The following is a 22,089-nucleotide window of genomic DNA, read 5'->3' as shown; positions in this document are numbered from 1 at the left end:
AGTCTCCAAAATCCATGTGCGTTCACACACACACACTTATAAGCTCTACTTCAAATGAACAACTACTTTTAATTTAAACTATGTAAACAATAAGAAGACATGTACATGAACACTAATTATTTTCAAAACCTTTGTAAAAGATAGAACTTTTTCCTTCAACAACCTAGATATAAAACTAAATCTCTAAACAAATGATGAGGGAAAGTTCTTAATAGGGGGAAAAACAGCTGATAAACGCAATACTAGAATTTTAAAAATCATTACTTATGTGAGATAACAGATCTAGCAATGATCATCAATGGATGTTAAAACCATTAGGGAAAAAAGATGGATGCAGAACTGTATAATGGGAGGATGCTGCATGCTCTAATTGATCTTAGCATCAAGGTACACCCAGACATTATAAACATCATGATGTGATGCAATAGAAAGTAAAAAAAAACAATGAATATTCTAGGAAAAAAAAAAAACAAAACCCTGAACTTGAATCGAAGCTGCTAGGCCTAACTTCTAGCTTAGAAAATACAAGAGATGGAGGGAAAAAAGTTAAATGATTCAGAGGGAAAAAATCAAGCAAATCCAGAGTCTGAGACACTCAACTAAGCAATTTTCCTGGTCAATTCTAAAAGTCAAAATTTTAAAGGTGAGAGAATTGTTCTAATGTTCTAAATACAGGTCCACAAACTTTCTTCTGTAAAAGGCCAAACAGTAAATATTTTAGGCTTTGGAGGCAGGATGGTCTCTGTTCCAACTACCTGACTCTGCTGCTGTAGTGTAAAAGCAACCACAGAAAACCTGAATGAGTGGTGCTGTGTCCCAACAAAACTTTATTTAGAAAAATGGATGGGCACACCAGATTTGGTCCACTAACAGTGGTCTGTAGACCCTGCTCCAAATTAAAAGAGACTAAAAGCCAGGGGGCGGGGTGGGAAGGGACAGACTGGGATTTCAAAATGTAGAAGAGATAAACAAGATTATACTGTATAGCACAGGGAAATATATACAAGATCTTGTGGTAGCTCACAGCGAAAAACAAAAATGTGACAATGAATATACGTATGTTCATGTATAACTGAAAAATTGTGCTCTACACTGAAATTTGACACAACATTGTAAAATGACTATTACTCAATAAAAAAATGTAAAAAATAAATAAAAATTAAAAAAATAAGAGATTGTACAGAAGTAAAAAAAAAAAGAGACAGAGACTAAAAGCACATAACCTTGTTATGAGTCTTGATCGGTCTTCAGTCAAAAAATCAGCTACAAAAAAACATCTTATGGACAATTGCAAAACTAAATACGTTTGAGTCACTAGAATATTATTAGGAAATTAAAAGTTTTTAATGGAAAGTTATATGCATGACCCCTATCTTCATACATGTACACACATGCACAGCCATTAAAATCCAAGTCTGTTTCTTGATAACAATATACTCAAAAAAAAAGAAAAAAGTAAACTGTATTTTTTTAAACGTACATCTAATATGATCTAGTAATTCCATTTCTATAAATCTTTCTTTTAGATTGAACTGTATGTATGCACACTTAGACCTTTGAAGGATATCCACTATATCACTTGTAAAAATTAAAGATGAAAATATCCTATTTCAAAAGAGGTATGGTTAACATATTTTAATACATCATATAATGAAATACAAGTAATCCTTTATATCCAAATTTCTCTAGTTCCTGATTTTAGACAGTAAAAGCCTGGATAGTAAGAGATCTACTATAGAGCTATTAAAAAAAAAAAAAAAAACAGTTCTTTATGTAAGAATACAAAATGATCTCTAAGATATATTAAGTAAAAAAGGCAAGGGAGAGAATGGTATATATATTACATTTAGAATGCTATCATTTATGATGTTTTAAAAGATCTATAGGGTGGGGAGTGTATAGCTCAGTGGTAGAGTGTGTGTTTAGCATGCACGAGGTCCTGGGTTCAATCCCCAGTCCCTTCTTTTAAAAGTAAATAAATAAATAAACCTAATTACTGCCCCCCCTAGGAAAAAAAAAACCAAAACAAAACAAAAAAAGATCTATTAGACCCACATGTTTATAAATATACTCTTTGGCAGGATATTAAGAAACTGGTAACTGTGGCTGCCTGTGGGAAAGTGAACTAAGAGACTAGAGGACAGGAGTAAGGGCAGGACTCTTCACTGCATGTCTTTTGTTATTACTGCATCTGCTTTTTAAAATCATGAGTATGTACCATTGCCTTTTTCATTAAAAGTTTCGAGAATTAAACAAATCATGAATCTGGGAAAGAGCACATAAAGAGAGAGAGAGTAGAAAGGAAAGAGAAAAGAGGCCAGGGGTGGAGTTTTCAAAATTCAGAGATCAGGCAAAGAAGGAAAGATCAGCAAAGACAACTGAGAAGCACAGAGAAAAAGGAAGGAGAAAATTCAGGAGTGTGTGTGATTTCTCAGAAACCAAGAGAGAAGTCTGTCATGGAGAAAGTGATGAGTTACTGAATACCTCAGAGAGATCCAATACCATGTAGGTCCTCGGTGACACTGACCAAAAGCAGTATTCTTGGAATGGCAGGAATGGAAACCAGGCCAAAGAGTGAAGCAGAAGTAAGGAAGTGGGGACAATGAGTGATGACAACTCATTTGGGAAGTTTTTCTGAGAATTCCAAAGAGAGAAATGAGAAGATTACTGGGCAGGAATATTACATCAAAGGTGGCTGACATAAACCTCGAACGAAATGTCCAAACTGAACTCACCATCATCTCCTACTCCAAATTTACTCCACCCTTGTATCCCTGACTTAAAGAACAGCACCATCAAGTCACAAGAGAGAATCCTGAAGCCATTCTTCACTACACTTCTCCCTGCCCTACCCAGGTCACATTAGTCTTCAATTCTCTAATTCCATTCCTTGAACCCACTGTCACTGCTACGACTCAGTGTAGGTCTTCAGTCTTCCAGGACTGTCAAAAATTCAATTAACCAGTCTTCCCGAGACCAGTGTTGCTAGACTCCAATCCATTTTGGTAAGTTCACCTACTGATTAAAGTATTTCCGTAGCTCCTGGCTACCTTAAGGATGCTGGAGTTCAGGCTTGTTAAATTCAGCTATGCACCCAATAGTCATGTCTCTGCTCCCAAGTCTCCATTTACCTCTAGACACTTCTTTCACCAGACATTGTATATTATGTTCCTTCCAGCTGTACTGAACTAGTTTCGATACTTCAGTGGGCAAGATTTTCTCTGGTCTCCTGGTTTTGCACATGCAGACTGGAACACTGCTCTGCCCCTTCTTCAGCTAATTCTCATTTGTCTTTCATGACTCTTCTGATGCTATCTTTTCCCAAAATCTTCCCAAACGCTCTTTAATTCTTCCATTCCCCCATCTAATTCAATGTCCTCCTTTTATATTATCCCATGAACTCTCTAAAACAGTACTCTTTACTCCACATCAAAACAGCTTCTCTCTTTGTGTCACTCTACAAAAGATGCTCACCTACTATATTCTTTGTGGCATCAATGCCTAACAAAAGCACTAAATAAATACTCAAGGAGTAAAAATGGATATAAGAAATTAATGCACTAAACTAAATTAGGGTGAGGGGAGCAGAATATAAAACAACAATGGCAACTGATGTTGAACATAATTTTATCTTTGCTGAATCACAGAGATTTTTAGATGTTACGCAGCTTTAAAGTAAATTTTAATTACTTGTCTGATACTTTAAATTCTTGACAAAAGAAAAGTTGCATACATTAAAACACTGCTAAACTAAAAAGCTTTATTCTATATATAGTTGATTCTCATTCCCAGTAGTTATGTTCTGTAAAGTCACCATAAAGTCTGAATGAGCAAATACTGAATCATCGCTCCTGGAAGATATTTGGGGTTACGTTCCAGACCAGCCAGCCTCTGGTCTTGACATTTTTATCAAGTGATTAATATATAACTAACTGATTAATATGGGATTTTATGTGTGTTCCTGTTTAAAGACATTTAATACATATTGCTGATTCACTAACACTGAACTCATGGCCGGCGGCACTGTAACTTATGCCTGGACGAAGCTAACCTAACACACATATTTTCTCCATAAGACACACATCACAGCCTTCTTAACAGCACTTCTGCACTACACCTGTGGGCTATTTTAAACAGCAAAATCACCAAAAAAAGGCAAAAAAATGTGGAAAACATAACACTACACAGACCACAGGGATGATGCTTGCTTTCAGTATAAGAGCCAAATAAAACAAGAAGGCAGAGGGAGCATCGTCTTGTTTGATTCAGCTGGGAACATAAACATCTGGTGACTCAAATTTTTCACAGCTCTGTGCATGCCCACTAATGACTGTGAAAGCACCATGAGTACTGATTTGGGGGTTACAAATACATTTTAGTGAGTAAGCGAACTCACAAATACAGAATTCATGAATGAGGACTGACTGTATATAAGAAGAAATGTTATAGCATTTTTGTCTACGTCAAGTCAAAAATAACTAAACACAAATGATCATCACTTTCCACTAATATCATAAGATTTCTATTTGACTTCTATTATACAATTTTATGTGCTCACGTAGAAATACCAAAACAAATTTAAAAGCTATTCCTATACAGCTACATTTCAGTACATAAGTAGCTAATATTGAGATTCATTTTATTTTCTTATTAAAAACTATGTTGTCAAGAACATTAAAGTTTTAACCTTATTTATTGTGTTTCTAATATTTATAATATTTGTGCCTCAAAATGTTTATTGATAAAAATAACTTTTCTGGTTCAGTTTAGATTTTGCTTTTGGAAATGACTTTCCTTTGTCCAGCATATAATATTTGAATTAAAGTTTAATTTACTTCCTTGGTTTTGTGGAAGCTTCCATAGAGAAATTATAATAAAATTGAAAGTAGTCTTAGACAGCTTTAAGTGAAAATTGTATGATTTCCAACATAGGTAGATCAGATTCCAATCTTTAGGCAATGGTCAATTTCCTGAATTAAACCAAAAAAACCAATCTCTAAATTATTTTGAGTTTGCTCTATCTAGAATTTATAGAGTAGCATTCTGAAGAAAGCAAGGAGAAAATACCGTGTGGTTACACACAATGAGCATTCATCATAAGGAACCTAACATCTCGTAAATCAGACAGGCTTAGAAAAAAAGAAAGGAAAAAAAAGCAAAAACAATGAAAGAGAAAAAATATACTTCCCAGTGGCATATTCTCTCAGGACAGTCATATTTAAGGAAAGGGGATCTGGAACATTGAGATGATGCTCACAGTAGAGTTTGAGTACGTTTTTATCAGGCAAGAGTGAGGGAAATTATATAAATTGCTTTAAAAATAAGTACTACATTGCTCTGGATTTCAGTCACTATCACTTATTGAAATTATGTGGACACATGGGAAGAGTAAACACAAATTCTACCCTAAGCCAAGAGTAGCAAACACCTTAATTCTTACTCTGTTTGATCTCATCATTCCAGATAAAGAAATTATAAGATAAGTCAAGACTAGGGGAATGAACATGTGTGGAAAAAAACCAAGAGATTGGAATTCCAGGTATAGCAGAGGTACCTGACGACCCTGGGATATCTGAGGGGGGAGAACATAGCTTAAGTGGCAGAGTGCATGCTTAGCATGCACGAGGTCCTGGGTTCAATCCCCAGTACCTCCTCCTAAGAATAAATAAATCAATGTGATTACCTTCCCCCACCATGAAAAGGGGAAAAAAAAGCAAGACCCTGGGATATCTGAGGTTTCAGGAGTTGTTGTGGTTTCTGAGAAGGGAACTGAAGGTCAAGGTCAGCATACAGTGAATATTTTAGGCTTTGTGGGTCATACATTCTGTTACAACTACTCACTTCTGCTGTGGCACAAAATCTGCCACAGATGATACACAAATGTGCATGTTTGTGTCCCAATAAAACTTTATTTATAAAAATAGACTGTGGTTTGCCAACTCCTACTTTACTTGGCCCAATCACTGTTAGAATTTGTCACATTTGTCAAATGCCCTTTTTTTTTTTTTTAAACTTTCAATCCTATTTTCTGCCTAACTCAACTGGGGGCAGTTATCACCCTATGTAGGGTATTGATGGCAATTTATAGAGGCCCTTGGGTTGTCACTAAGACTTGGAGGCACTAGTGGCAGGGGATCAGGGATGTTAACATCCTGCAAGGCAAAGGATCATCCTGTAAAACAAAATGTCCTGCCCAAAACGCCAACAGCACTATTACTGAGAATCATGTTGGCTCATCCCACTCACTCCCACAAAGCTGCTTACACACCTAAGCTTAAGTTGTCCCAAAGGACAAAATAAACCAAGAAGTTCAAGATGACACTGACCATCACTAGGTCTGCTTTCTCTTTTCCTGAGGCCAGCATGCAAACACGAATTTGTGCAAACACAGGCATACAGATTGAAGGAAAAATGTCTTCTTTCCAAGTTGCACTGATTTGACTTGAAAACATAACCATTGCTGTCAGCAGAGGAACTGCTAAAGGAAATATGTTTTGTTGCCCACAGCGTGCAAAGGTTGAAAGGAACAAGTGAGCTGCTTGCTACTGGTTAAAGAGAAGCAAGAACTGGCAGATACTGATTTCACTCCTTTTTCACTCCAGCTTGCTGAATTCCTTCCCCTCCTTCATGTCTCATTTCTCTCTTTGATTTACTTCTCCTGACCTACAAATAAAAGGTGGCACCACCTACTTCCTCTATTTTGGGGTCATAGGAAACTTGGCACCTACTAAATCAATGGTCTCACATAACCTCTACAACGTATCTCTTAATTCAACCTTGGTTTGGAACAGACTGAACAGACACTGCCCTACTGCAGCTGCTGGATAGGAAGCATTAAAAGATAAAAACTTGGTTTAAAGTCACTGTGGTTAATAAGTGACCAAAGTCTGATTCAGGCTGTTTAAAGACAACCTTAACAGTACGCACCCGAACTAGCACAAAGAAGGAAGCGGAGTGAATAGTTCAGGGATTGCACCAGGCCAGGGTGAGATATTACCCGACACTGAGGTAAAGAACAGCTGGTGATCAAGTCAAATAAGTTAGCACGTTTATTTACCAGCTAGAAATATCAACATGTTTAGCTAACATGTTTGCTCCCAATTAGATCTGTAATTTACTATAGCATCAAGTTTAATGAGCTATATAGTTACCAGCTTATTCATTTAATAAACATTTATTGAGCACCAGAGTAGAATAGTATTCCGGGCCAGGTGGTATTCTAGGTACTCAGGAAGCAGGATTTAATAAGATATAAAAGGACCCTACTATTCTAGAGCTTACATCCTAGAATGTGCGTGGGAAGAAGGCAGAGAAAGACAAATGTAAGTTAAAACACGGTACATGCCATGATGACAAACACATGGAACGATGTGATGGGGGTGACCAGGTGGCTACTCAGAATGCATGGTCAGGAAGGATCTCTCTGGGAAGGAGTCTGAGCTGAGAGCTGAGTGACAAAAAGTAGTCAGCCAACAGACAATCTGGAGAAGTCCATTCCAGACAAAGGAAGAGCCCAAGGCAGGATCAAACACCCCACACTCTGAGACAAGGAAAGAAAACCAGCAAGGCTCCAGTGGAAGAAGGAAGGGTTGTGAGAGGTCAGAGAGGCAGTCCAAAGCCATGATCACGGAACTAGCAGGCCTTGATCATGAGTACAGATTTACCTGTGTGAATTGCGGGGAATTTGTAAAGTTTCCATGGAACACAGAGACATGAACTGATGTATATTTTGAAAAGATCAGTCAGGCCCAGGGGAGGGGAATGGAGTCCAGGGGTGTAAGAATGAGCAGGGGAAACCCGTTAGTTAGGAGACTACCAGGGTAATTAATCTAGGTAAGAGATGACAGTAGATTAGACTAGGATGACAGCAATGAAAACAGAAGGGAGGATAAAAGTGATTTAGAGTATGTTAAAAAGTAAAGTGGCCTCAACTTGGATAGGATATGAGGAGTGAAAAAAGCAAAGAATCCAGGATACTGTCTTAGCTTGGGTTACCTGGGAAATAAAGCGTGAAGCCTAAGCATACAAGGTGACCCTCTGTGGAGGGTAGGATTCAAGGGAGGCAAGAGTAAGGGGAAAAAAAAAAGAAAAGTGAGGCAGGAAAGAGGGAGAATAAATACAAGGCATATGCTAAGCTGGCAAAAGCTTCAAGAACAAACAGAGATGATTGCTAATCTTGTAGAACTTCTTCAGAGACAGTGTGAAACCTCTTTGTATTGGAAACAGTCCAGTGGGGAAAGGAAGAAAAATTTATCTGCAGCCTCTCTCCCCATAGCCTGTCTGCCATCAGTCAAAGTTGGCCCCACAAGGCTTTAACCCACTCAACATTTCTGGGTGGGTGACCCTGTCCCTCTAGAGCACCTCTAGGTCCAACCTAGCCAGTGTCAAGGTATGATGGTCTTTCATTATCAGTTAGCAGCATTCGTGGGGGCTCTCTGGCCTGTGATGACAGCAGCAGCTACCAGCACTTCATGGTAATAATAATATTTGTAATAACCTACAATGGAAAATAATCTGAAATATATATGTGTGCATATCTGAATCACTTTGCTATACACCTGACACTAACACAATATTGCAAATCAACTGTACTTCACTTAAAAAAAAAAATTGAAAAAAATGTCATGCGCTGTCTCAAGGGCAGGTGTCTGGAGGTGAGTGGGGCTGACTGGCTCTGGACTGGCCCATTAAAGCGGCAGAGATGACTCCTGGCTTTTGGACTTAAGCAACTGTGTCAATGGTGGCACCTTTTATTACTGACATGGGCAAGACTGGAAAGGGCCAGATGCTGGGGAGAAAAATCAGGAGTTCTGCTCAGCACATGTTAAGTTTGAGAAACTCATTGGACACCCAAGTGGGTATAAAGCAAGCATGGGAGACTTAAGAGTCTGTAAATGAGGTGGGAGGACACCACTGCAGGCACACATTTGGCAGCCACTGGCACAGATATAGTACTGAAAGCAAGCGACTTTGTATGTTTAAGAAGGGCAAGAATGTATATGGAAAAGGGAGAAAGTATTGTCTAAATACTGTGGCCTACCAATATGTAGAAAGTGAGCAAAAGAAAAGAGTAAGCAAGGAAGATGGACAGGCAGTGGACACTGACACAAAGGGAAACACATGAGAGTGTGGTGCTGCAGACTGGAGCGGCGTACTGAGGAAGAGCGCTCAGCTGTGTTGAGGACGTGACGAGGTGTACGGTAAGTAAGAACCAAGACACGATGACTGGATTCCACAACATGGAGGTCACTGATAACCTTTTCAAGAGTGGTTTCGGTGAACGAGTGGGGACAGAGGCTGACTAGAATGGACTGAAAGGATGATGATTCATCAAGAAATGGAGTTTGTGGTGAAGGGAAAGCAGAGAAATGGTAGGGTGAGTGGAGTCAAGGGAAGGTTTTTAAATGGATCCTATTAGGGTGTGTTTGTATACCAGTGAGGGGGGCTAAAAGAGACGGGGAGGGGCAGTTCAGGAGTAGGGGATTAAGAGGTACAAATTATTCTGTATAAAGTAAGCTACAAGGATATATTGTAGAACACAGGGAATATAGCCAATATTTTATAAGTGGATATAACCTTCAGAAATTGTGAATCACTATACAGCACAACTGTTAATTTATATAATACTGTACATCAACTATAATGCCATTAAAAAAAAAGAGTAAAAAAAACATAGAGAAAGAACAGGTGACATCAAAATGGAAGGGGATCTTAGGAACAATATTCCTGAAAAGGCAAGGAGGGGTGAGGCCTAGGCAGGAGTGGAGGGATGAGCCTTTGGTAAAAGCAGGGGCCTTCATTACCACAGAGTGAGGGCAGACGGCTTTCATGCAGACACACTCAGACTGAAAGACGTGGTAGTGAGAAAATAAAGGCATTCTACACTGACTGCATCTATCCTCTTCCACGGAATGTGAGGCGAGATCATTGTCATTAAACATATCCAGGCTGGCACTCAACAGAACATGTTTCACATGGCCAGATCACCCTCAAGTTCACTTTGGTAGGTATGCTTTTCCAGACAAGAGACAAAATTCATGTTATTAATTCTAATTATGTTCCTGCTTCACACACATACACACTAACTCTCACAGAGAAAAAAAAAATTAGATCATTTAGCTGCACAACCAATTATCACCATCTAGTGGTTGAAACCTTAAAAGCCAATATATCAAAGTTGGGACCCACACGGTAATTCTTGAAAAAACATATCCCACTTAGCAATAATTCTAGAAAAAGATATCTGATCAAAATACTTATTAAAAACTTTAATACTGTATGAAATATACCAATCACATATAAAATCTTAAAATAAATTACCTAAACTACATTTATCGTGTGCCTACTAGGTGTCAGGTGGCATGCTGAGCTCTTTTCCATGGACTTGTTCTTTAACCCACCAATAGTCTGAGGTAAGTATCAGCATTTCACATATAAGGAAACTAGAAACTGACACGTAAAAGGTTAAGAATCTGCCCAAAGTTTACACAGATAGAAATTATAAAGCTAGGATCTAACTAGACTTAAAATGACTTCAACACCCTCACTCATAACCACTAGACTCATTATATTGTCTCTGTAAGGGCTTGGGTAGAAAAGTAAACCAGTCTTTTGTTGCAAAAAAATCATGAATACTACAAGGCACAACTTCAGAATTTAAAAACCATTCCACTGCAAACCAAATTTTTCTCAGAGTAGTTACAGTTAGTTACTAGTGAAGTAAACCAGACAGCAGGAGACTCTGTGATGCTTAAGAATCGGGCCTCCTTCAGAGAAAGTATGCAATTAACACACTTGGATCATGCTCTATTCAGTGTGTTCAGACAACTCTCTTAAAGTGCTAAATAAAACTAAATGAGAAAATCTTGAGGGTAAAAAAAAGAAACTCACAAGGAGGTAAAAGACTGTATCCCAGGAAGTAGAAGTAGCTCCCTCCTTTTATCAACCTCCCTCCCTCCTTCTCCAGCAATTCCTCCAGAGGCATCCCTTCTTCTCTACAGTCTAAGGATTATTCCTCATTCCAAGTTCAAAGCTGCCCCATATTTTGTTACTTAATCCTTACCATCATAGCTTGTGGGGAAAGGAATGAGACTCAGAAAAGAGCAATAATTCTCAAGTGTCATATTCTCATGCAGGTGAAGAGTACGAAAATTCTGTTCCCAAAGGCTCTTGGTGGTTGGGAGATGAAATAAAAAAGGTACTCAGAATTCTATGTTCTAAATCTGGAGTCTAAAACTGTATATTCCTATAGATACAATGCAATATATGGTAGTTAATACACAAAAACCTATCTAACTATAATATAGCAAAACATAGCAGCCTTATAAATATCAGGTAACTACTGAGGGCCTGGTAGGTGCTGCAAATTGTTTTAAGAGCTGTAGACAGAGTACAAAGTCTATCTAGACAAAACCCCTACTGTCCTGGAGCTTACAGTTCCATACAGGAGAGACAAACACAAACAAATAACTAAGTAAGTGCGTAAGGTAACTTCAAACGGGAGACATACTAAAATCTTAAAGCCACTACGATGGAGAAAGAGGGAGCACAGGGGTGCTACTTTCAACTGGATGGTCTGGGAGGGAGGGGCTCCCTGAGAAGAGGACACATGAGCAGAGAGCTGAAGGACAAGACGACAGCATCAGAAGACAGGAAACTAGAGCTTTTCAGACAGAGTCATCAGACAAAGTTGTATTAAGAACTGTGTTCAAAAACATAAGGAAAGCCAACGTGGTTAAAAATGCAGCAAAAATGACGGTGGGGTAAGGTGAAGTTGATCTTCAGGGACTGAGTTGTATCTTTTTTTATTTAACTTCACTATTCTTCCTTACGTTATTTTCTAGTCCTCATCTTACTTTCAATCAAGTTTAATACTCTGTTAGATATTTTTAAACTATTATTTCTATTTATTTTTGGCTTAGAGTAGCCAGAAGACTAATTTCTATCAGATTCCTTTAATTCTGTTTAGTTATCTTCTAAAGCTGTGTATACATTACTCCAAAACAAATGCTAAAGAGCTAAAAAACTTAATCATCTCACAGTGTTCTCCATTCAAAATAAAGCAACCATCCAGCTGATTTCAGTGAAATCACTCAATGTTTTGACATGTAGGCAAAAAAAAAACAAGAGTGATTTTGTTTATCCACAAAGTTGCTATCTCTCATCTACCACAGGAAATTTCAGAGGGAATCCCATGGCAATAACTGAATAGCTTTTCCCTCCCACACTAGTGTGGTTTAGAGAAAAAGAGAAAAACAACAAAGCCGATGAACCTTTAACAGGCATTTACAGGCATCTCTAAAGATGTTTTATGGACACTCTGAAAGTCATTTCATAGATGTGGAAAATTTATAGTTGGTTTTCTTCTAAGGCAGAATGGCCAATCTTGAAAAGTTCTGCGAGAGAAGAGTCTTTATGCCTAGAACACCACAAATGAGAATTCACAGCCTAACATTAGGCCATTAAGCTGTTAATTGTCCTTAGTTGTTATTTATTTTCTACCCTTACTCCCAATTTGAGGAGCTATTACAGTTTAAGCATCATGTTATGCTTTATATTAAAATACATTAATAAAAGATTACTCTCAGAATAAAAAATAATAACATGCCTAGAAACAAAAATGCTGGTTTCTCAACTTTGACTTAATTATGACAAAAATGATTAACAAGGAATCTTACAATCATCCTTACCGACTGAAAAAAAAAAAGAAGAAAAAAGAACACAGAAAAGGAAAAGAAGTGCTTCCATTTAGCACTATTTCTTGTAATTCCTCAAACTCTTCGACACCACACGGGAGATACCAGTCAAAGGCACATGGGCCAGACTTTAGATCTCTGGGTGATCTCAGGAATACTCTGCCCTATCAAAAACCAAAACTGTTCTCTATAAGAAAACTCTAAAAACATACCTTTTATTTTCTGCCAAATTGGCTCCCTCATCCTTCAACTGTTTACTTTTCTCAGCACAGCCTTCAAGGAGAATTTCCTTCCTCCGTTTAACAGCATGAAGCCAGTTCCCTTCATCGTTTTCAACTGCATCCTTCTCATCAGCAGCTTCAGCTTCAAACTGCTGCGACGTGACCTTGGAGACCTTCTCGCCAATCTTCCTTTTCCATCCGAAGGAAGCCATTCTAGGAAATTACAAAGAAAGAGCTTTAAATTTCAAATTTGGCCCTTTATAGAAGTATTCCAACAAACAGGTAAAGAAGGGATACTAAATTATACTGTCACCATTTTTTTTAATTGATTGAAAGATTAAGACTGTTCCCATTTTTAGCCCCTAATTCAATAGTGGATCTAAATAATCATCGAAGGCTACTAACAACATAAAAAAAGACAGGTGTACGTTATGTATCTTCTGGTGGAGGTGACACAGCACCTGTGAAGTACTACTGCCAAAAGTTAATGTTACATCAGAAAAAGCCTCTACGAATTTATAAGAAATGTGGGCTATTGTAAAATGATTATAAATCAATAAAATGTTAAAAAAAAAAAAAAGAAATGTGGGCTACAGATGAGCATGCTAAATGTCAGAGATACAGACAGCAAAAAAACAGAAACTAAAGAAAAATAAAACTGGTTTCTTTAAGACATAAACTGCCAGGTTTCTTCAAGCAAAAAAGGCAAGTTGGGGGTAACCCCTAGATTAAAAGAGACTTAAGAGACATACTAACCAGATATAATGTCTGGATGTTTTTCAGTAAGTCCATGGAGGAAGAAACCATTATGAAATAATAGGGGAAATCAGAACAGTGATTTGATATTTGATAACATTAAAAAATTCCTGCTGTTTTAAGTATGATAATAGTATTATGATTATGTTTACAAAAAGAACACTGTTCTTTTAGGAATACATACTAAAATTGCTTACAAGAAATTATATGATATCTAGGAATTGTGTCAAAGTAATCAGCGGGAGGAAGGGTGCTATAGAACAGTGATACAGATAAAAAGATTGCTATGAGTTGATAAGTGATGAAGATAGGTGATGAGTATACAGGATTCCTCTCTTCTTTCATATACATTTGAAATTTTCCATAATAAAAAAGTTTTTGAAAGAGTCAAACTCAGTAAATGACTTAATTCCCAGAACTACAAGGTTAATCAAAAAGACCGAAAGTTAAACTGCTTTGTAACTCTGCAGTGATATACAAATATAAGGGCTAAAAGAGGGCATAATTGATGGAACAAAGTTAAAGGAAACCCTGAAGAATTAAACAAATATGTATTTAGAGAAGGGATTTACTGAGGCATCAGAGAACTCTTACTAGTTACAGTTACATGGATGGGTTATAGATACTGAAAAACCCCTGGAATAGTATATAAATTTTTACATGCTTTTGTGTACTCTGCACAAGTCTCTAAATTTTCATTCTATTCTTAAAGGAGTCTATAACCCCAAGAAGATTATGTTCAATTGACTGATCAATGAGATGGATAAGGAAAAGCAATGAACCAGAGGTCTTCATAAAACTATCACAAAATGGGCATTGTGGGAGTAAGGGAGGGAGAAATGAAACAGCGAATAAGTCCTAGCAGACATCAAGATCTTCATCACTGATGCACATGGTGAAGTAAGTATAACTAATCACTAGGATGAAGGAGACAAAGAAAGTGAGGGTGGCTGTGAAGTCACTAACATAGAAAGGCCCAAGATAATAACAGATCTTGGAGGGGTAAGAAGACTGCGGGTCATGAATCTAAGTTCTTAATGAATATGACAAAATGCCAATAAATCATAGCAATCAAGAAATGCATAGACTGATATGAATGAATCACATGCTTTCCACAGGAGCAGGGATTTTTAGAAAAGCCTGTAGGAGCAATAAATTATGAACTATACTAGGGAATCAGGACAAGGCCAAACTCTCTCCCCAGACCCATTACAATATGGAAGAATGAGTTTGTTATATTTGAAAATGACTACAAGTAACTTACATAAAGAACTAAGAAATGGCTGAAAATGGAAGTGTGGTTACTAGAGAACAAAAGTCCAGAGGCACAGAAGGGGGACCACAAGAGACCATGGATCGTTAGGGAAGTCTCACGAGCTATCAGAATATGTCAACTTAAGAAACAAGTCTTATATTTATGACTGTCCCTAAAGGTGACAAGAATGAGGATGTTTAAGTTTTCTGGCTTCAAGTTTCCAAATGGAACTTTGTTTCTAAAGCACCAACGTGAGAGACCAGCTAGCGTGGAAACCCTAGCAATACAGATGGAAATCTGGTGTGTTTACTAAAGGCAAATTACATTAGAAATCATTGATCATGTCTGTAGATTACTGGGAGCAGAGGTTAGGGTGGGGAGTAAAGGAAAAAGGAACAGACAGAGCCACACATTTTAAAAAAATTAATAGGTCAACAAGAGGCCCCCTACTCCTCCCCCATCCTCCAACCCAAACCATTGTTAAAAATGCTGAGGATAGGCCAGGTTAAGGCCCCAGATGGTTCTCAAACACGTATGAAAAATCCACATTCAGCACGGCCTCAGGTGTTTCTGCCTTTCTCCTCCACAAATCCTTTAAGACCTTCTAGAAATCAGAGGCTGTGGAGGTCAGTACAACATGAGGTTACAGGGGTATAAGATACGTGATGATCACTAACAATTGACAGGTTTAGCCTTGAAGAGAGGGACAAGAAGACATTCCTCTCAGACAAAGAGATAATACTGCGTGGAAAGTATAGGCAAGCTTGGGGGTAGAGGGAAAAGGAAACCAAGGATTTTATACCCCCAAGCTTCACATTTTGCAGAGAAATGGGAGGCTAGTCATCTGCTTCAAGTATAGTGAAAAGAAATGGATCTGAGTGCTTGAGAAGAGAAAAAAATCTGAAACAGTGGCTGTTGGTAACAGGAGAAGCAACAAGGGCTGAGTAAAGACAGCAAACAGTCTCAAAGGCCCACCGAGGTTAAAAAGCAGAAGTCTGCTGTTACGAAAACCACTAGTACAGTTTTATATTTTCTTCAAAACTGTCCAGGGACCACAAGACTACAGTCAATACCATACAGGATAAGTGCTACTGCAGAGTAAACAAAGGATGCTATGACGTCAAAGAGAGACCCTTGAGGCTTCGTGGTGGCAGTTAAGTTTTTGTGAATAAAAGTTAGCCCGGCTTAAATGGAGAGTGGATCCCAAAACATCAGCAAAAACACTTCCGCCTCGGAAAATCTAACAGTCGGAGTTGATTCGGGTATCTTAAATAAACAGTACGAATTTATTGTTCCTCTAAAGCTACCTGAACTTGAAATTAAAAGTCCTTATAAAGAAAGCTATCCTGAATCTACAGTTACAAGTACAAGGCGCAACATTTTCTTTGCACTGGGATAAGAAATCATATGGGTGAGTCATAATCATACGGGTTTCATATTAAATTCATGAAAAAACACAAATTCCTTTTACACAGAATTATAATGAATGCTACGAAAATTGTAAACAATGACGCTGCATTCCAAAATCTTTTTCTGGTGCAATGACCCATATAGTTGGCGCTCAATGACCGTCGATGTTTTGACATTTTACCCTGCCACAAGCTGGAGAATGCTTCCCTTCACTGCGTGGGAGGAGGCAGCACTCAAAGCGAGAAACCTGGGGAACACAATCAGATAATCAAAACAACACCCTGCCAGGTATACGGCCATATTCGGAGGTGAGGAATTCGAGAAACGATTTACCCGAAAATGTTACCGCAAGAGAGAAGCCAGTATCGGCGACTTCCCTTCGTTTTCCACAACAATAAAAACGTGCAAAGTTCAAAAGGCTGCCTGGAAGTCACCCGAGAGTCCACGGCCCCGCCCTCCGCCGCAGGCTCCCGGCCCGCGGCGGAGAGCGGGCTCGCTTCCGCTCCTCCCACCGCTCAGGGCAGGTCCAGGCCGCGCCACCTGCCTCGGAAGCCGCCCCGGACGCCGGTGAAGGGAGGGCCCGACCCCCAGACTTGCTGGTCCCTTGAGACCAACCTTATCGTCCCCGCTCTGCCACACTCGCGCTGGGACCCTACTCCCACTTCGGAAGCTCCTTTCTCCCGTCACCACAGGACCCACGAGCCTCGTTTTCCACCGCTTCTTCCGGCGTCCACCACCAACCCGGGAGCCCCTGTTACCTGATGACCACTCCCCGGGTCCCGTGTTTACATTCCGCTTGGCCTTTGCCCACCGGAAACGGAAATGATCATGCCCGACCTCCTACCGGCTTGCCTTTGGTGCCTGGTCTCCCAAGAAAGGGGGTTGGTCGACCCCAGGCGTCCGAGCCGTCGAGAGAAGCGAGCAGGGGCAGGGAAGAGGCGACTCTGTGCGCTTTTCTCATCCGCAATCCCCGCTCCAGGACTACAAATCCCAGAGGTCACTGCGGCCGCCCCCACCCCATTACCCTCCGGGGCTGGTAGTCGGGGACGCCCGGGCGGGAGCGCCCTCTAGCGGCGGACGGGAGCGTGACGCGCCGGGCACGCATCGCGGGAGCGCTGGGAACTGCGGCTGCGCGGGCCGAGTGCGGGTCCAGAGCACAGCCCTGGCGGTACCGCGTGACCCATCCCGTATGCAGGTAAAGCCTACGAGTCACGGGTAATTCAGAGCACGACGCGTGGTCTTCACTAAAGGAGTTAACAGCTTAGTTGGTGAGGTCGGCCAGACGCAGAGGACAGAGGCATTACTCGGTTGAAAACGTTCAGGGACGTCTGTGGCTCAACTGTCGGGGAAAAACCCGCCAAAAGTTGGACCCATATTCTCTAAAGAAGAATTATGGCCTGAAAGTAGTTGCCTTGAAAATAAATAAGTGAATAAATAAGTGGGGACATGTAACAAATACAGGGAAGTATTTTAGGAAGATTGAAAAATTAAGATTGTTGATTTCTCCATGTTCCTGTCTTGTGCAGAGGAAGAACGTTTTTTTAGACCAGGTTTTCTCAACTTCAACGCTGTAACTTTTCTAACTGGATAAACTTCTGTTGGGAGAAGGGGAGGGAGGCTGTCATGTGCGCTGCCAGGTGCTCAGCGGCATATGTGGGCTCCACCCACTAGACGCCATTAGCATCCTCCACCACCACCATCGGTGACAACCAAAAATGCCTTCAGATGTTGCCAGATGTCCCTGGAAGGAAGATGGGTCTCCCATCCTTGCCCCATTGAGAACCACTGATGTGGAGCAGTGATTCTCCAAACGTGATCCTCAGACTTCTGAGGGTCGTCAAGATCCTCTAAGTCCAAACTATTTTCATACTAACATGAAGACATCATTTGCCTTTTTCACGGTGTTGACACTGGCACTGAGAGTGGAAAAACTAGTGGCTAAAACCATTAGCACTCAGCACGAATCAAAGCAATGATACCAAGCTGTACTAGTGGTCATTGTATCCTTCACCAGCACATGCTGAGTGAGGGGGAAAATGCAGTCACTCAGGAATGTCCTTGATGAAGCAGTAAAAACTGTTTTATTAAAATGACCCTTGAGTACGCACTTTTTAATATTCTGTATGAAAAAATGGGAGGTAATCATAAACTACTTTCGGTGTATGTTGGAGTATGATGTCTCAAGTTAAAAGGACTTGTGAGATTAAATTATAAACTGAAGTAGGTAACTTTTTTTTGTGGAATACAACATGCACTTCGAAGGACTGACACACCTGCTGGTTATTCAGGCTTGGGCCTGACAGGCATTTTCTTAAAAGTGAACAAAGGGTTCAAGAAAAACAACTAACAGTGTTGCCAATGATAAAATTTTTCAAGAATTAAGCAAAAATTATGATTTTGGAAAACTTGTATTTGCCATAATTTTCTTGCTGCTTCCCAGTACTTCTAGACTTTTCTGATTTGATCTGTGGTGGTATCAGATGTGATTTTTATTTATATTGTTGGGTTAAATGTTTCAACATTTGTAAGAGCGGCAGAAGTGAACCAGTATGTTCAAGACGATCAATACACAATTGTGGTAGCCAGCCTCCAAGGTGGCTGCCTATGACTCCGCTCCTGGGATTCCCACTCTTGGTGGTTCCTTCCCACCTTACACCCAGATTGTTCTGCGTTGCCTACAGAATAGGGCAGAAGTGATAATATGTCACTTCTGATATTAATATAAAAGACACTACTAAGGGGGTAGCAATGTTTCTTCATTTGGGTGGAGGTTTACCTGGCCACGTTCACTGCAAACCTGAAACAGTGAAAACTCATCAAGCCAAATATTTATGATTTGTGCACTTTTCTGTGTACATCATACCTCTATAAAAGTCTTTAAAATACAGGTATCTCCCTAACAAGGCTCTCAGGATTTACGCCTTTTGGTCACATATGCTGTGCTTAGCTCATAGTAGCCATGTGAGGGGATATACCTTGTGGAGCAAATAATTAAATGGTGCTTGAAGCTGTACCCCTTTCTAGGGGTCTTCCCTAAATCTCTCAAAGAACTTAACCTTGATCCACTCCACCCTGGTAAAGGCTACCTCCAATACTAAGTCTTTACACCTCACCGCCACTTCCTTACTCACTTTGGTCTATGATCATGATGCATCTATTGATTTATTTAATAATTTCCCATACTGTCTGCTTATAGACAACACGATCATCGTCCATGTTGCTAGAAAGCCTCTAAATTTGTTATAATGTTTATTGTTATTCATAATAAGTAGAACAGTCTATTTTTTTACAAAACAACTAGAACAGTTCAATAAATGATTTTTCAATTCTCTTGAATTTCTTGTACAGTTTCGTTCAGTCAGGGTAAATGATTTTACCCAGAGTAAATAAGTCCCTAAAAGAACCACCTATGTGCTGTTCATAACACTCTTATTTTTGTTTTTCTTTTTGGTGGGGGGGGGGTACTAGGTTTCTTTATGAATTTTTAAATTAATTTCTTGTTTTTTATTGGAGGTACTGGTGACTGAACTCAGGACATTGTGCGTGCTAAGCATGCACTCTACTGCTGAGCTGTATCTTCGCCCATAACACTCTTCAGTACTGTTTCCTTTTGTTACAATTATAAAGCTATTTTAAAGATTCAGAATGGCCGACAATCTAACACAAACCCTGCCAACAGTGCCCCCTGGGATGTAAGATTTCTTAGCAGCCAAAGATAACTGCTTTAACTTTTGTTGAATACAACTTAATATTTTATTCAGGTGGTTAAATTTTAGAGGAAACAAAAACTCACTAATTTAGATGAGACAAAAGTCACAATATTCAAGAGCTAAAATTTGGTCAAGCACTATATTTTACATTTAGGCACATTGTTTAAAAGGTGCACAGATAGTTGGCCTTTTTTTTTTTTTTCAATTTAGTTTTCCCAGAAGTTAAAACAGTTAAGCACATTATAAACCTATGAAAAATGATGTTTTTCTTTATTATCCATTTTCCAAATCAAAGTATTTGAAATTGTATTCTTTAATATACTCTGGTCAAAACACACATGAACATGTCTAAGAAATATTGTACCACAAAGACTGATTTCTACTCTACTACCAACTTACGGTTACGTTGTATGTGGACTTTCATTCATCTGGTCAAGAGAACTCACAATGAAAATACGATTTCTATTGTGGATGGGAGCGATGGAAGGAGTCAAGAGGGAAAGATTTAAACACATTTTTTTTCCCCTTTCATCTCAAAGGTACATGGAGTTCTACATCCACCCACAGTCCACCAATCATTAACTTAGTGTGAATGGTATTTCTGCAAGGTCAAAAAGGGTGGAGGGGTTGGGTGAGAGCGCTGGACTTTATATAAAATCACTTAAAACTCTGAAAAACTACAAAACCATCCCAAGAGAAAATATAATCAAAGTAAAAGCAATGGAGTTTATTTCAGTGAAATTATTTTAAATTAGCTATGATATATTAAGCTCCCATATTCCCCAACCTGGTAGAAAAGTTCCTCTCAGCGAGAAGTCATTTATTTAAATGGCAAAACTTTTACATATCAGTAAAATCTGTTATATTTAAAACTATGTATACAGTACATTTCTGGCAGAAACCTTATACATCTTTCAGTTGTCAAGACAAAGTAAAAATATGGTTGCATAAAATCACAAAAAAATATAAATTGCTGAAAACATAATAAAAAAAGATTAAAAATCATTTGCATTAACTCCCTTACATTTTCAATTAGTAAGAATTTGCTAACAATAAATTTGTGAAAATTCTGATGCAACCTTGACATACTCATCCAAAAGCTGTCATTTCAAATATCCCACCTTAAAAAAGAATTTACTGCAATAGTTTGTGCATTTATACTATTTGTACAAGTGCAATATTTAAATATCTTCAAAATAAAACTCAGTAACTAAAAGGAATCACAATAACTTAAAAAAGAAGCAAAGTTTACAAAATTAACAATTTTTAGAAGATCCTATTTAACTGGTTCCTCTTTTTGTTTCTCACGTCCCATAGCAGGTTATGAGGACATTATAACAATGTCTTAGTTCTATATACAAATCTGTAGCTTTAAAAATACAGTCTTCTGTTCTTAACATTAGGAACATAATGCTGCATTTAGAGAGCCTACACAAAGTCAACATCCCCAAAACAGAGAGCCAATACAAGTTATAAATACAGTTGGAACTTATATTTAAATAGAACTCCTATAATTGTATTCAGCTTTCAGATTCTAAGTTGAATAGAACAAACCCTGGACAAAGGAAGCAACATTTTTCTTTTGAATTCAGTGCATGTTTCTAAGGGTGCTGGAGCCAAATCTTCAACGACAGTAACTATGCAAGCTGTCATGACATTTGAGTACATTATTTATCGTCTGTTTACATAGGTGCTCACTGTATTTGCCAAAAACAATCCTATAATACAAAGAGTCTTAAAATAGAAAACAAAGATGGTTCTGTTGCAATGGAAAAGTAATTAATACCAAAAAAAATTTCTTGAAGTTAAAATAGTATAAGGCAATTATGAGTGATACAGTATTTTATTTTTTATCAGCATACCCATGATACAAATTTTATCCGAGGTGACTCTAAATCTTCTCTTACACCTACTATGCAATGCATTATACTAAGAGCAAGAAAAACAAACAGAAATCAGAGCTCTTAGGAAGATTAAGCGTCTTTAGGAAGTTCCCATAATATGCCTTTTAAAAAGTAATTAAAATCCAAAACAAATGTCAC

General features: G+C 38.7%; 1 protein-coding gene across 5 annotated transcripts in view; it reads right to left on the bottom strand.

Annotated features, from left to right (window-relative positions):
- TTC33 (tetratricopeptide repeat domain 33) overlaps positions 1 to 17,310 on the bottom strand; it is a 31,103-nt gene extending 13,793 nt beyond the window's left edge. Inside the window, exons 1-2 of one of the 5 annotated variants that reach the window (XM_015242102.3) lie at positions 17,182 to 17,310; positions 12,908 to 13,129 (exon numbers count right to left, since the gene is read on the bottom strand). In XM_015242102.3, the coding sequence (XP_015097588.1) occupies positions 12,908 to 13,128 (221 nt within the window). In that variant the 5' untranslated portion in view covers position 13,129; positions 17,182 to 17,310. The other 4 variants (XM_072958749.1, XM_015242101.3, XM_006207683.4 and 1 more) reach the window with 4 other exon arrangements.
- Positions 17,311 to 22,089: the final 4,779 nt, after the last annotated feature.

Source organism: Vicugna pacos, chromosome 3 (assembly GCF_048564905.1).
Source record: "Vicugna pacos chromosome 3, VicPac4, whole genome shotgun sequence".
NCBI classification, from domain to species: domain Eukaryota; kingdom Metazoa; phylum Chordata; class Mammalia; order Artiodactyla; family Camelidae; genus Vicugna; species Vicugna pacos.
Note: the sequence above shows the minus strand (reverse complement) of the source record. Positions and strands in the feature narration are given on the sequence as shown.